We start from the raw sequence: 14,901 nt of genomic DNA, 5'->3' as shown, positions 1-14,901 counted from the left end.
GTGGTGAGTGGACAGTTTGTAGGACAGGGTGATGCTGGTGGTGAGTGGACAGTTTGTAGGACAGGGTGATGCTGGTGGTGAGCGGACAATTTGTTTTGTTTGTTTTATGCTGATGATAATCTGCTTTGCTTCCACAAATTTGGAGAAATAAAAACTGCCAGTGATGCGGACCCCCAACATATCACAATAGATATTGCTTCTCAATAACACAGACATATCGGGGTCATCTATGAGTGGGAGGGGATGTTGGTGATGTGGGCTGGGCCTCATATGTGATGTCATTACACACTTATATAGTATATATATATATTTACATATTAGACAGGAATTGTGGCTGAGCTAGAGGGAATAATTATTAGGGACCCCCTCCCCCGCTATGACACCTCAGATCCCTCAGGGCCCTATACAGGGAGTAGAAGGGCCCGATGTATACTGACCGGCTATATAGATGCTGACACTGGCCTGTCTGCTGCCCACGTCATTGGATGCCTGGCAGGTATAGAGACCTGCATCCGTAGCACTCAGGGGCCCCGGAAAGAGCAATTTGTCCCCATCAAAGGTCACCTCCTTGGGAAGAGATCCGTTCTCCCTGGAAGAGAAAAACAGAGGATAAAATACAATTCCCGGGAAAATTCAGCATTGTATGCAGCATGGGAACCGCCAATACTTCCACCCAGGAGCCGAGCAGTGGCCCCTGAGTACCCGGGGGCCACATTTTGAAAGCTGACAATACGCCCCCCGGCACCTCTCATCAGATCAGGGGATCTGATACCCCACATCTATAGAAAATGTGGAAGGTGAAATGTATCGGCGGAGTCCAGTGGATGCAATGCTACAATGTAACACATTCAGTCTCAGGGCCGCCATGTTGGATAATGAGTCAGAGTCTGGGATTTTCCACTGCTGATCGCTCGGCAATCAGTGTGCACTGGCTGTTAGGGTACATCGGGGCAGGAAGTCAGTGGTGTGCCAGAAAATAACCCCCCCCCCCAGCTGTTAGGGGACATCAGGGCAGGAAGTCAGTGGTGTGCTGGAAAATAACCCCTCCTCCTGGCTGTTAGGGGACACGGGGCAGGAAGTCAGTGGTGTGCTGGAAAATAACCCCCCCCCCCCGGCTGTTGGGGGACATCGGGGCAGGAAGTCAGTGGTGTGCTGGAAAATAACCCCCCCCCTTCAATCCTTCTCGTCTCTACAGATGAAAGGGTTACTCAGACACAAGCCACGGCTCGCAGGAAAGGTGTGATCATCCTATGACATCATTAACCGGTCCAACCAGAATCTCCAGCTGCTCCGATTCCCACACAGTGACGGGCGAGGAGCCCCGGGGTCTCCAGACATGAGATCGCTGAGATGGGCCCCGGGGCTCCTCCTGTCTAATGACCATGGAGACTGTCTATGGTGACCTGATGGGGACCCCAGAAATGGCGGCTAACCAGGCTGACATGACCGGTCCGCACTTCGTATCGCTCTCTCCCAGGCGTGTCGTGACGCGTTTCGCTGCTTCTCCTTTTCTACATGAATCAGCGATTTCCGTCTCATTCCAGATGACATCTTCACTTTCATCTGTGAATTTATATCCAAGCCGGAGGCTGCCTGACGTCAGCAAGATTCGGCTGAATTTCCCCCTCCCCCGGGGCACTGCACTCCCCCCCGCCGGACTGCACCCCCCGCCACACTGCATCCCCCTGCCGCACTCCCCCCCACCGGACTGCACCCCCCGCCGCACTGCAGCCCCCCGCCACACTCACCCCTGCTGCACTACACTGCCCTGCCAGACTGCACTCCCCCCCCCCACTGGAATGCAGCCCTTCTGCCAGACTGCACCCCCCTGCCAGACTGCACCCCCGACTTACACTGCCCCCTGCCGCACTGCATCCCCCCACCGCACTCCCCTCAGCCGGAACTGCAGCCCCCCACCGCACTCCCCCCACTGGACTGCACCCCCTGCCAAACTACAGCCCCCTGCCGCACTCCCCCCAGCCGGACTGCACCCCCTGCACTGCATCCCCCCGCCAAACTCCCCCCTGCTGCACTACACTCCCCCGCCAGACTGCACCCCCCTGCCAAACTGCAGCCCCCGTCGCACTCCCCCCAGCTGGACTGCACCCTCCTGCCGCACTGCACCCCCCACATGACCTCCCCACACTGCCGGCCTTCACTACCTGGGCTCTGAGTGATCACATGACCTCACCACACTGCCGGCCTTCACTACATGGGCTCTGAGTGATCACATGACCTCACCACACTGCCGACCTTCACTACATGGGCTCTGAGTGATCACATGACCTCACCACACTGCCGACCTTCACTACCTGGGCTCTGAGTGATCACATGACCTCCCCACACTGCCGGCCTTCACTACATTGGCTCTGAGTGATCACGTGACCTCACCACGCCACCGGCCTTCAGTACATTGGCTCTGAGTGATCACATGACCTCACCACACTGCCGACCTTCACTACCTGGGCTCTGAGTGATCACATGACCTCACCACACTGCCGGCCTTCACTACATTGGCTCTGAGTGATCACGTGACCTCACCACGCCACCGGCCTTCACTACATTGGCTCTGAGTGATCACATGACCTCACCACACTGCCGGCCTTCACTACATTGGCTCTGAGCGATCACATGACCTCACCACACTGCCGGCCTTCACTGCATGGGCTCTGAGTGATCACATGACTTCACCACACTGCCGGCCTTCACTACATTGGCTCTGAGTGATCACATGACCTCACCACACCGCCGGCCTTCACTGCATGGGCTCTGAGTGATCACATGACCTCACCACAGTGCCAGCCTTCACTATATGGGCTCTGAGTAATCACATGACCTCACCACACCACCGGCCTTCACTATATGGACTCTGAGTGATCACATGACCTCACCACACTGCCGGCCTTCACTACATTGGCTCTGAGTGATCACATGACCTCACCACACTGCCGGCCTTCACTACATGGGCTCTGAGGGATCACATGACCTCACCACAGTGCCGGCCTTCACTATATGGGCTCTGAGTGATCACATGACCTCACCACAGTGCCGGCCTTCACTACATGGGCTCTGAGTGATCACATGACCTCACCACACCGCTGGCCTTCACTGCATTGGCTCTGAGTGATCACATGACCTCACCACACTGCCGGCCTTCACTACATGGGCTCTGAGTGATCACATGACTTCACCACACCGCTGGCCTTCACTACATTGGCTCTGAGTGATCATGTGACCTCACCACACTGCCGGCCTTCACTACATTGGCTCTGAGTGATCGCATGACCTCACCACACTGCCGGCCTTCACTACATGGGCTCTGAGTGATCACATGACTTCACCACACCGCTGGCCTTCACTACATTGGCTCTGAGTGATCATGTGACCTCACCACACTGCCGGCCTTCACTAGATTGGCTCTGAGTGATCGCATGACCTCACCACACCGCTAGCCTTCACTACATGGGCTCTGAGTGATCACAGACTGATCCTGACATGATTGGCTTGGTAGCTCTTGGTCCCCACTATATTAGACCTTGAGACTGATGGTCACTCTTGGTGTGTGTTGGTTGCCATGCTGGGTTTCGGACCAGAATGGGCAGCGAGCAGACGTGGAGGTGACCTTTACCAGATGTGTGCCAGTTCAGTCTCATTGGCTGGAATCATGACTGTATGACGGGTGGATGATTTGTACAAATTCTGAGTTTGTCTCCATAATCTGGACCTGCTTTCCATAATAAAATTGGTTCATATCGGTATAAGGGAAACCCTTACCTGGACCACTGGTAGACTGCCGGCGGGTTGCCATCACACAAGCATTGGAGGGCAGCGCCATCTTTCCCCTCAAACCAGCCCTCGTGGCCTTGTATAGATGCCTCGGCGAGATCTGTTGGGGGAAAATATCAGGTGCCATGGTGTCAGCTGGGATCAGAATACTGGAATTTGATGGCAATGTGGCAATTCAGACAGTTATTGCTTCAGGCTTGCAGTACTTACACTTCACAGAGAGCACATGGGTGATCCTCTTCTCCTCCTGGAAGCCAGGGTGCGATATCACACAGCTCAGCACCTTGCCATTCATACTGCGCACCGGCACAACATAAAACTCACTGGTCACCGAGGTCGATCGGGAGTGATCGTGAGTGCGAGATGAGTTTGTGCCAATCACCTCCGTCTGCCAGGTCAGTCTGGGGGCCGGGTTTCCCTCTGCTGTACAGGAGGCCACTATTGTCTGGCCCACTCCTTCCACCAGCGGCGGTCCGGGGTTCAACGTTGGCAAAGGAGGAACTGTGATAAGAAGAAGAGAGAGAAGAAGAAGATAAGAAGATGCTCTACAGGCTCATCACATAGTAGACATGGCATTGATAAATAGAGGCTGGAGACGTCCACTGCTATGACTGAGGGGCTATGAGGTCTCAGCACACTGTAGGGTATAGGATGTAGATGATCTGCCTCTGATCCTTTCCTCCACAAGTACACTATATTACCAAAAGTATTGGGACGCCTGCCTTTACACACACATGACCTTTAATGACTCCCAGTCTTAGTCCGGAGGGTTTAATGTTGAGTTGGCCCTTTGCAGCTATAACAGCTTCACCTCTTCTGGGAAGGCCGTCCACAAGGTTTAGGAGGGTGTCTATGGAAATGTTTCACCATTCTTCCAGAAGAGCATTTGTGAGGTCAGGCACTGATGTTGGATGAGAAGGCCTGGCTCACAGTCTCTGCTCTAATTCATCCCAAAGGTGTTCTATGGGGTTGAGGTTACAATTCTGGGAAGGCCACCCACAATGTTTAGGAGGGTGTCTATGGGAATGTTTGACCATTCTTCTGTCGGGTTGAGGTTATGATTCTGGGCAAGCCAGGCAAGTTCCTCCACCCCAAACTCGCTCATTCATGTCTTTATAAAGACAAGGCATCTGTCTGTCACTAGACGTCTGCGGTTCATTTCTCTGTGAATTGAAATTCAGACAAAATTTGCATTATTCAGAAATTCAGGATGTATTAGAATTTCCGAATACAAGAGTAATAAATTTCAACGAATCTGAAAAAAAAATGAAACGAGTTTGACAATAGCTGGTTGTCAGGAGCAACCACAGCTCATCAGCTGTCAGCGGGATTTCCAGCTGACAGCAGAATAGAAACAAACCAGTGGCAGCAAAAACAGCGTGGTGGGCCCACCCCCGCAATCTATACCAGGCCTTTATCTGAACATGCAGCCTGGCAGGTCAGGAATGGCAGAGTATGGCAGGGTATTGTCAGGGTATTGCAGAGTATTGGCAGGGTATTTCAGAGTATTGGCAGGGTATTGCAGAGCATTGGCAGGGTATTGTCAGGGTACTGCAGAGTATTGGCTGGGTATTGCAGAGTATTGGCAGGGTATTGCAGAGCATTGCCAGGGTATTGTCAGGGTACTGCAGAGTATTGGCTGGGTATTGCAGGGTATTGGCAGGGTATTGCAGAGTATTGGCAGGGTATTGCAGAGCATTGGCAGAGTATTGGCAGGGTATTGCAGAGTATTGGCAGGGTATTGCAGAGCATTGGCAGGGTATTGTCAGGGTACTGCAGAGTATTGGCTGGGTATTGCAGAGCATTGGCAGGGTATTGGCAGGGTACTGTAGAGTATTGGCTGGGTATTGCAGGGTATTGGCAGGGTACTGTAGAGTATTGCAGAGCATTGGCAGGGTATTGCAGAGTATTGGCAGGGTATTTCAGAGTATTGGCAGGGTATTGCAGAGCATTGGCAGGGTATTGTCAGGGTACTGCAGAGTATTGGCTGGGTATTGCAGAGTATTGGCAGGGTATTGCAGAGCATTGCCAGGGTATTGTCAGGGTACTGCAGAGTATTGGCTGGGTATTGCAGGGTATTGGCAGGGTATTGCAGAGTATTGGCAGGGTATTGCAGAGCATTGGCAGAGTATTGGCAGGGTATTGCAGAGTATTGGCAGGGTATTGCAGAGCATTGGCAGGGTATTGTCAGGGTACTGCAGAGTATTGGCTGGGTATTGCAGAGCATTGGCAGGGTATTGGCAGGGTACTGTAGAGTATTGGCTGGGTATTGCAGGGTATTGGCAGGGTACTGTAGAGTATTGCAGAGCATTGGCAGGGTATTGCAGCGTATTAGCAGGGAATTGCAGAGTATTGGCAGGGTATTGCAGAGCATTGGCAGGGTATTGTCAGGGTACTGCAGAGTATTGGCTGGGTATTGCAGAGTATTGGCAGGGTATTGCAGAGCATTGCCAGGGTATTGTCAGGGTACTGCAGAGTATTGGCTGGGTATTGCAGGGTATTGGCAGGGTATTGCAGAGTATTGGCAGGGTATTGCAGAGCATTGGCAGAGTATTGGCAGGGTATTGCAGAGTATTGGCAGGGTATTGCAGAGCATTGGCAGGGTATTGTCAGGGTACTGCAGAGTATTGGCTGGGTATTGCAGAGCATTGGCAGGGTATTGGCAGGGTACTGTAGAGTATTGGCTGGGTATTGCAGGGTATTGGCAGGGTACTGTAGAGTATTGCAGAGCATTGGCAGGGTATTGCAGCGTATTAGCAGGGAATTGCAGAGTATTGGCAGGGTATTGCAGAGCATTGGCAGGGTATTGGCAGGGTACTGTAGAGTATTGCAGGGTATTGTAGAGTATTGGCAGGGAATTGCAGGGTATTGGCAGGGTACTGTAGAGTATTGCAGGGTATTGTAGAGTATTGGCAGGGAATTGCAGGGTATTGGCAGGGAATTGCAGGGTATTGGCAGTGCATGGAGGGATGGCTGTGACTGCAATTGTCACAGGAGGGGAGAGATCAGATGGCAGCAGCACTGTGGGCTGGATCTGTAGTGCCCACATCGCTGCTGCCATCCGTTCTCTCCCCTCCACTGTACAGATCAGTACACAGAGGGGTAAGAGGAATCGGCGTTATCATGATGCCGGTTTGTTTACAAGTGATCGCTCCCTGCTGGCTACATTTTAAAAGTTTCACTGCATATTCCACCTTATTGTCTGACCCCGTGTAGCTTGACCTGGGAACCCTAATATATTTTATTACTTTAAACCAGCATTTCGCATCTGTTTTTGTATATTTCCCCTTACAAAGAAGACGACTGAAAAGGGTATATCACAGGTTACAACCTTGTAGACCATCATTTCATAAACTGTTCTATGGTGGAACTCAAAAATCATCCACGCACAGTTAGTTCCCAGTTGGGGTTGGAGTTGTGGTTGAGGTTGGTTGGGGTTGGAGTTGGTTGGGGTTCATTGGGTTTGGGGTTGGAGTTGGGGTTGGTTGGGGTTGGTTGGGGTTGGTTGAGGTTGAGGTTGGTTGGGGTTGAGGTTGGTTGGGGTTGAGGTTGGTTGGGGTTGAGGTTGGTTGGGGTTGGAGTTGGGGTTTGGGTCAGTTGGGGATGAGGTTGGTTGGGGTTGGTTTGGGTTGGGGTTGGTTGGGGTTGGGGTTGGAGTTGGGGTTGGGGTTGGAGTTGGTTGGGGTTGGGGTTGGAGTTGGGGTTGGTTGTGAGACTATGTGGAGCTGTTAGCTGTTTTTTTTTAGGCAGGGAGGTGAAAATTGAAAAGTTGTGAAATGATAGAGGTTGCTATCACCCATGCACAATTAGTTCCCATCAGGGGTGCTTGGGTGAGGTGGTTACATGAACGGTTTCTCAAGGACAACTTGAGTTATAAATCTATATAGAATCTTCTAAGAAAATCTCAAGTCCCCTTACAGTTCTAAGGCATGCTATCATTTTATTTGTTCTTGTTTTTTGCATTATAATTTTATGCCATTATTCAATTTATTTTTGCACATTGTATTTCATGATTTTTATGAAATTCAGCTTTATGTCGATGTATGTGTATGTAACGTGCAAATTCTTTAATAAAAACTTTGGAATTATAAAAATAAAAAAACAAGTGATCGCTCCGTCATTTGGCGGAGCAATCACATTGTAAACGGCCGACGGGTGCACCAAGATGGCCGCCGCTCCGGAGCTAGGCCGAAGCTGCGGCCTTTCCTAAGGCGCGTGACGATCCGTTGAGCCCCTAGTGGCGGTAGATGTAATTGCGGTAACACCGCCCAAGTAATGGGAACAGCGTTACCATGAGGGGAAGAGTAATCAGTTAGATTACTCGTTACCCTATAAAGAAATGGCGTTAAGTATCACCGTTTACTTTAACTCAGTTACTTACATCACTGAATATACCTCATGCTCATTCACATAGTAGGGGGGGGGGGGTGGCGGGATCTAGGGACTCCTGTTAAAGGGGGCTTCCAGATTCCAATAAGCCCCCTGCCTGCAGACTCCCACAACCACGTCCTGACCTGCCGGGCTGCATGCTCAGATAAGGGTTATACATTTTTAGGGAGACGCCACGCTGATCGTTTTTTTTTTATTTGAATGTCGGCCCGGCACTGGTCTGTTTATATTCTGCTGTCAGCGGGGGATCCCACTGACAGCACATTCGGAATGTCTTTCTCTAAGGGCGTGCTGCCCGCCAGGCTACATCGCTCCTTGACAACCAAATATTCTTTACACAGAATTCAGATCGGATCAATATTTTCCATTTTATTCAAATTTGAATCTGTCTGCAAAGTTGCAGTTTGTTCAAAAAACAAATCAATGAAACAAAACTAGAAACATAATGAACAGCTAAACGATTCTTTCTGTTCTGTGAATGTCTACAGTGGGGGAAGTAATGATTCGCTCCCTGCAAGAAAGAAATGAAGATCTATCATTTTTATCATAGGGTTATTTTATATGATGGAGACAGAATATCAACCAAAAATACAGAAACCACACGATACAAATGTTATAAATGGAGTTCAGTGAGTAAAATAAGTATTTGATCCCCTTAGTAGTTGGTGGAGAAACCCTTGTTGGTGATCACAGAGGTCAGACGTTTCTTGTAGGTGGTGATGAGGTTTCCACATCTCAGGAGGGATTTTCTCCTCTCTTCTCTACAGATCTTCTCTAAATCCTGAAGGTCTCTTGGCACCCCGAAGTTTCAGCTCCTCCATACATTTTCTATAGGATTAAGGTCTGGAGACTGGCTAGGCCACTCCATGACCTTCATGTGCTTCTTCTGGAGCCACTCCTTTGTAGCCTTGGCGGTATGTTTTGTGTCATTGTCATGCTGGAAGACTCATCCATGACCCATCTTCAGTGTTATGGATGAGGGAAGAAGGTTCTCCTCCAAGATCTTACAATACATGACCCCCGTCCATTGGCTTCTCAAAGTCGGCCTGTACCTTTATCAGAGAAACAGCCCCAAAGCATTATGTTCCCACCTCCATGTGTAACTGTAGGGATGGTGTTCATGTTCCCACCTCCGTGTGTGACTGTAGGGATGGTGTTCATGTTCCCACCTCTGTGTGTGACTGTAGGGATGGTGTTCATGTTCCCACCTCCGTGTGTGACTGTAGGGATGGTGTTCATGTTCCCACCTCCGTGTGTGACTGTAGGGATGGTGTTGATGTTCCCACCTCCGTGTGTGACTGTAGGGATGGTGTTCATGTTCCCCCCTCCTTGTGTGACTGTAGGGATGGTGTTCATGTTCCCACCTCCGTGTGTGACTGTAGGGATGGTGTTCATGTTCCCCCCTCCGTGTGTGACTGTAGGGATGGTGTTCATGTTCCCACCTCCATGTGTGACTGTAGGGATGGTGTTCATGTTCCCACCTCCGTGTGTGACTGTAGGGATGGTGTTCATGTTCCCCCCTCCGTGTGTGACTGTAGGGATGGTGTTCATGTTCCCCCCTCCTTGTGTGACTGTAGGGATGGTGTTCATGTTCCCACCTCCGTGTGTGACTGTAGGGATGGTGTTCATGTTCCCACCTCCGTGTGTGACTGTAGGGATAGTGTTGATGTTCCCACCTCCGTGTGTGACTGTAGGGATGGTGTTCATGTTCCCACCTCCGTGTGTGACTGTAGGGATGGTGTTGATGTTCCCACCTCCGTGTGTGACTGTAGGGATGGTGTTCATGTTCCCCCCTCCTTGTGTGACTGTAGGGATGGTGTTCATGTTCCCACCTCCGTGTGTGACTGTAGGGATGGTGTTCATGTTCCCCCCTCCGTGTGTGACTGTAGGGATGGTGTTCATGTTCCCACCTCCATGTGTGACTGTAGGGATGGTGTTCATGTTCCCACCTCCGTGTGTGACTGTAGGGATGGTGTTCATGTTCCCCCCTCCGTGTGTGACTGTAGGGATGGTGTTCATGTTCCCCCCTCCTTGTGTGACTGTAGGGATGGTGTTCATGTTCCCACCTCCGTGTGTGACTGTAGGGATGGTGTTCATGTTCCCACCTCCGTGTGTGACTGTAGGGATAGTGTTGATGTTCCCACCTCCATGTGTGACTGTAGGGATGGTGTTCTTATGGTTATAGTCAAGATTTTTCCCTCCTCCAAACACGTTGAGTCCCTCTCCTCAAGAAGGCACATGTGCAGTCATGCCAATGAAAATCTAATTGATTCAGAGAAGGATTGGGAGAAAGTGCTGTGGCCAGATGAGGCTACAATTTAGCTCTTTGGCATCAACTCGACTCACCGTGTTTGGAGGAAGGAAAATGGTGACTATGACCCTAAGAACACCATCCCTACAGTCACACAGAGGTGGGAACATGAACACCATCCCTACAGTCACACACGGAGGTGGGAACATGAACACCATCCCTACAGTCACACAGAGGTGGGAACATGAACACCATCCCTACAGTCACACACGGAGGTGGGAACATGAACACCATCCCTACAGTCACACACAGAGGTGGGAACATGAACACCATCCCTACAGTCACACACAGAGGTGGGAACATGAACACCATCCCTACAGTCACACACAGAGGTGGGAACATGAACACCATCCCTACAGTCACACACAGAGGTGGGAACATGAACACCATCCCTACAGTCACACACGGAGGTGGGAACATGAACACCATCCCTACAGTCACACACGGAGGTGGGAACATGAACACCATCCCTACAGTCACACACAGAGGTGGGAACATGAACACCATCCCTACAGTCACACACAGAGGTGGGAACATAAAACACCATCCCTACAGTCACACACAGAGGTGGGAACATGAACACCATCCTTCGGCTTTCCTTACTGAGTGGTCCAGTGCCAATGGACTGCACAATCACTTGCTTTATTGCAGTGATCGAAGAAATATTGAAAGATGTTGGAAAGTGTCTACAATTTGAACAAGATCCTCCTGCACTTAAAGATGAACCCTGTTGGGCATTGACCATGCTAAACAATCATAACTACTTTACTTTTCTGTATTTGATTTCTCTTACCAAGAACAGTAAGTTTCAGATCTGCTTCGAAGTTCCCTGCTGGAAAAGTGATGACTCGGCACTGGTAGGTGCCCTCGTCTGCCTGCACAGGGTTCTTCAGGATTATTGTCCCATCCTCCGGCTGTAATGGGGATTTTTCTTTTATTCTTCCTTCAAATTCTTTATACACAAAAGCCCCAAATTCTGCATTCAGGGTGGCAATCTGAACACTTTGCCCACCAGAGCTTTTCTTTGACCAAACAACCTGGGAGACCTTCTCTCCATCCTGAGCTTCATAGTAACAAGTGAGAGTGACATCAAGGCCCAGGACTGCGGTGACACTCTTCTCTGTCTTTACAATTCCAGCAGAAGACCCTATGAGAGAGAAAGAAAACACCCATGTAAGAACATATTCCAGAGACTATCAATGATACACATCTAGCAACGCAACAGGGTGAAAGCCTTTATGTTTTCTTCTGTCCTTTAGTGGCAGAAGACCTTTTCTAACATTGAAGAGGTTCAGCCATTTAATCTTCTCATAAGTATACTTTATAACAAGCAGTATGCCATGTGGGAGAATGGTGGGTATGTTGGAGGGGAATGGTAGAGTATTATGGTGGATAATAATGATTACTAGATAATGAGTATGATGGTGTAGCATAGTAGAGTATGATGCAGGGAATGGCAAAGTATGATGGTGTAGAACTGTATGATGGAAGAGAATGGTAGACTATGATGCAGAGAATGGTAGACTATGATGCAGAGAATGGTAGACTATGATGGTGGAGAACTGTACAGTATGATGGAGGAGAACAGTAGACAATGATGCAGAGAGCAGTAGAGTATGATGGAGGAGAATGGTAGAGTATGATGCACAAAATGGTAAAGTATGATGGTAGAGAATGGTAGAGTATTATGGTGTATAATAATAGAGTATGATGCAGAGGATGGTAAAGTATGATGGTGGAGATTGGTAGAGTATTATGGTGGATAATAATAGAGTATGATGCGAACAATGGTAAAGTATGATAATGGAAAATGGTGATGTATGATAGTTGGGGAATGATAGAGTATGATGGTGGGGAATAGTAGAGTATTATGGAGGAGAACGGTAGAGCATTATGGTGGATAATAATAGAGTATGATGGAGGAGAACGGTAGAGTATTATGGTGGATAATAATAGAGTGTAATGGTAGGAAATGACAGAGTATGAATGTGCTTAGGGTTGGAGATGGTAGAGTATGAATGTCCTTAGGGCTGGAGATGGTAGAGTATGAATGTCCTTAGGGTTGGAGATGGTAGAGTATGCCGATGGTGTTTTGGTGAGGATTGTAAGGGAGTTTTTGGTTGGAATGGTTATTTTTGCTAATGACTGTACTTCCTGCCAGTGTAGGTGTATGACCTGAATGCAGCTCCCTAACAGATAATTATATATCTAAAATGGGTGTAAAACGTATTGACTATGTGGGAAGACTGGGCGGGCGGAAGACATGGTAACATTTTCAAACAAATAGAGTTGAGTAGTACAGAACAGAAATGACAAACTCGTATGAATAGCAGTGATTTACATATGAGTGTAAGCTCTTGTGTTATTGTAAAAATGAGGTGTCACCAGTATATTGTACTAGTACATAAAACATAAGCAGCACATGAAGATACCCAAACAGCTCAATGCAAAGAAAAAAACCTACGTTAAGCTACATTTAGAAAGATAAAAATATAGAGGAGTGACGGCAGCAAAAGACCAAGTTCATGGGATCGGCCCCTTTTGTATAGATCTTTGATAGTCCCAGGCATGTGTATGTTCACTTGCTGTAGAGTCACTGCCTCTGCTTGAAATCTCTTCTGCCCATCTAAACATTCATTCTGAACCATTGTGGGGAAGGAAGGTCTTTACCCAGAAGGAATATTGGTGGGATCTAGGACAATGTAGTCACCAAGGCAGGAGGTGCATTCATACATGGAGAAGAGGTGAAGTATCAGTGCCAGTCTGTTTACATTTAGCCTTGGGCCCAGCATATGGTCCCTCACACATTGTCCCTCACACCCGTGGTCCCTCACACATGGTCTTCCACACATGGTCCCTCACACCCGTGGTCCCTCACACATGGTCTTCCACACATGGTCCCTCACACCCGTGGTCCCTCACACATGGTCTTCCACACATGGTCCCTCACACCCGTGGTCCCTCACACATGGTCTTCCACACATGGTCCCTCACACCCGTGGTCCCTCACACATGGTCTTCCACACATGGTCCCTCACACGCATGGTCCCTCACACATGGTCTTCCACACACAGTCCCTCAAACATGGTCTTCCACACGTGGTCCCTCACACGTGGTCCCTCACACGTGGTCCCTCACACGCGGTCCCTCACACACGGTCCCTCACGCACGGTCCCTCACGCACGGTCCCTCACGCACGGTCCCTCACGCACGGTCCCTCACGCACGGTCCCTCTCATGTCCAGGTGACCTGGCTCAGTTGATTGCCCTCCCTCCTTTCCCACCATGTTTATTATCTAGTAGCCCCCTACCATTATTATCTCTTGTTCTTCCATTCTAAGCTGATTTCTCTGCCTTGATGGACGATTTCCTGTTTACTCTCTACACATTATACACCAAATACTAGGAGGAGAGTAATAATAGGTTTTGTAATTACATTTCACCTGCTTTCAAGTGTCTGTGTGAGAGGTGTCAGGCAGGCAGTAATCTGTGTATTTTGCGTGGCTAAGTGTGTAACAAAGAGAGGGATCATTAAAGGAGAGTGTTGTACACACCTATGGAGGGGTAGAGCAGGTGAACAGGTTAGGGCTTGTGGAAGCCGTCTGACCAGTATGACGGACTACGCTCAGGAACTGTCCCCATTCCCATTGCAAGCATTGTCTCCTCTACGAGAAGGTGCCCCATGATGGCATCCATTTCATTCATAGAGACTTCATTGTCATCACAGAGGCATGCTCTTATATAAATCAAGAATGTCCTTGGCCCATTTATAGTCGCCAGGCTGCTGGATTATTTTTAGAAGAGACTTTTGTCTGAAAAAATGTGTTGTGTTTATACTCGAAGGAGATTGGTGATCCGATGATTCGGGTTCTACTCTTATGGTGTCTACCAATTATCAGAGCTAAAACACACCATCTCCTTCTTCCATGGCTCTCTTCTCCTCTCTATTGACTCTGATACTTTCTCTTCTCTCCCTACTTCTTTCTCCTTCCCTCCTGCTCCTCTATTCTGCTGTCCACTCTATCTTCTCCATGTCACTCGCTTCGAGTTCGACTTGAACATTGCCTGTTCACCGAACAGTGAACAATTTGGGGTGTTTGCGGCAAATTCGAAAAGCCGCGGAACACCCTGTACAAGTCTATGGGAGAAATCTAAAGTGCTAATTTTAAAGGCCAATATGCAAGTTATTGTCCTAAAAGTGTTTGGGGACCCGGGTCCTGCCGCAGGGGACATGGATCAATGCAAAAAAAAGCTTTAAAAATGGCCATTTTTCAGGAGTGATTTTAATGCTTAAAGTGAAACAATAAAAGTGTAATATTCCTTTAAATTTCGTACCTGGGGGGTGTCTATAGTATGTTTGTGAAGGGGCGCATGTTTCCCGTGCTTAGAACTGTCCCTGCACAAAGTGTCATTTCT

At 49.0% G+C, this 14,901-nt stretch overlaps 1 protein-coding gene across 1 annotated transcript in view; it reads right to left on the bottom strand.

Moving 5' to 3' along the window:
- The window catches only part of NECTIN4 (nectin cell adhesion molecule 4), a 90,682-nt gene that overhangs the window by 23,735 nt on the left and 52,046 nt on the right, over positions 1-14,901 (bottom strand). Inside the window, exons 2-5 of the mRNA XM_077463785.1 lie at positions 11,280-11,633; positions 3,997-4,287; positions 3,775-3,886; positions 438-589 (exon numbers count right to left, since the gene is read on the bottom strand). Of these exons, the coding sequence (XP_077319911.1) occupies positions 438-589; positions 3,775-3,886; positions 3,997-4,287; positions 11,280-11,633 (909 nt within the window). The remainder of the gene's footprint in view (positions 1-437; positions 590-3,774; positions 3,887-3,996; positions 4,288-11,279; positions 11,634-14,901) is intronic.

Source organism: Lithobates pipiens, unplaced genomic scaffold (assembly GCF_037356315.1).
Source record: "Lithobates pipiens isolate NorthernLeopardFrog02 unplaced genomic scaffold, aLitPip1_a1.2 Scaffold_30, whole genome shotgun sequence".
In the NCBI taxonomy this organism is placed as follows: Eukaryota; Metazoa; Chordata; class Amphibia; order Anura; family Ranidae; genus Lithobates; species Lithobates pipiens.
The sequence above is the reverse complement of the archived record's forward strand: the minus strand, read 5'-3'. Positions and strand labels throughout refer to the sequence as shown.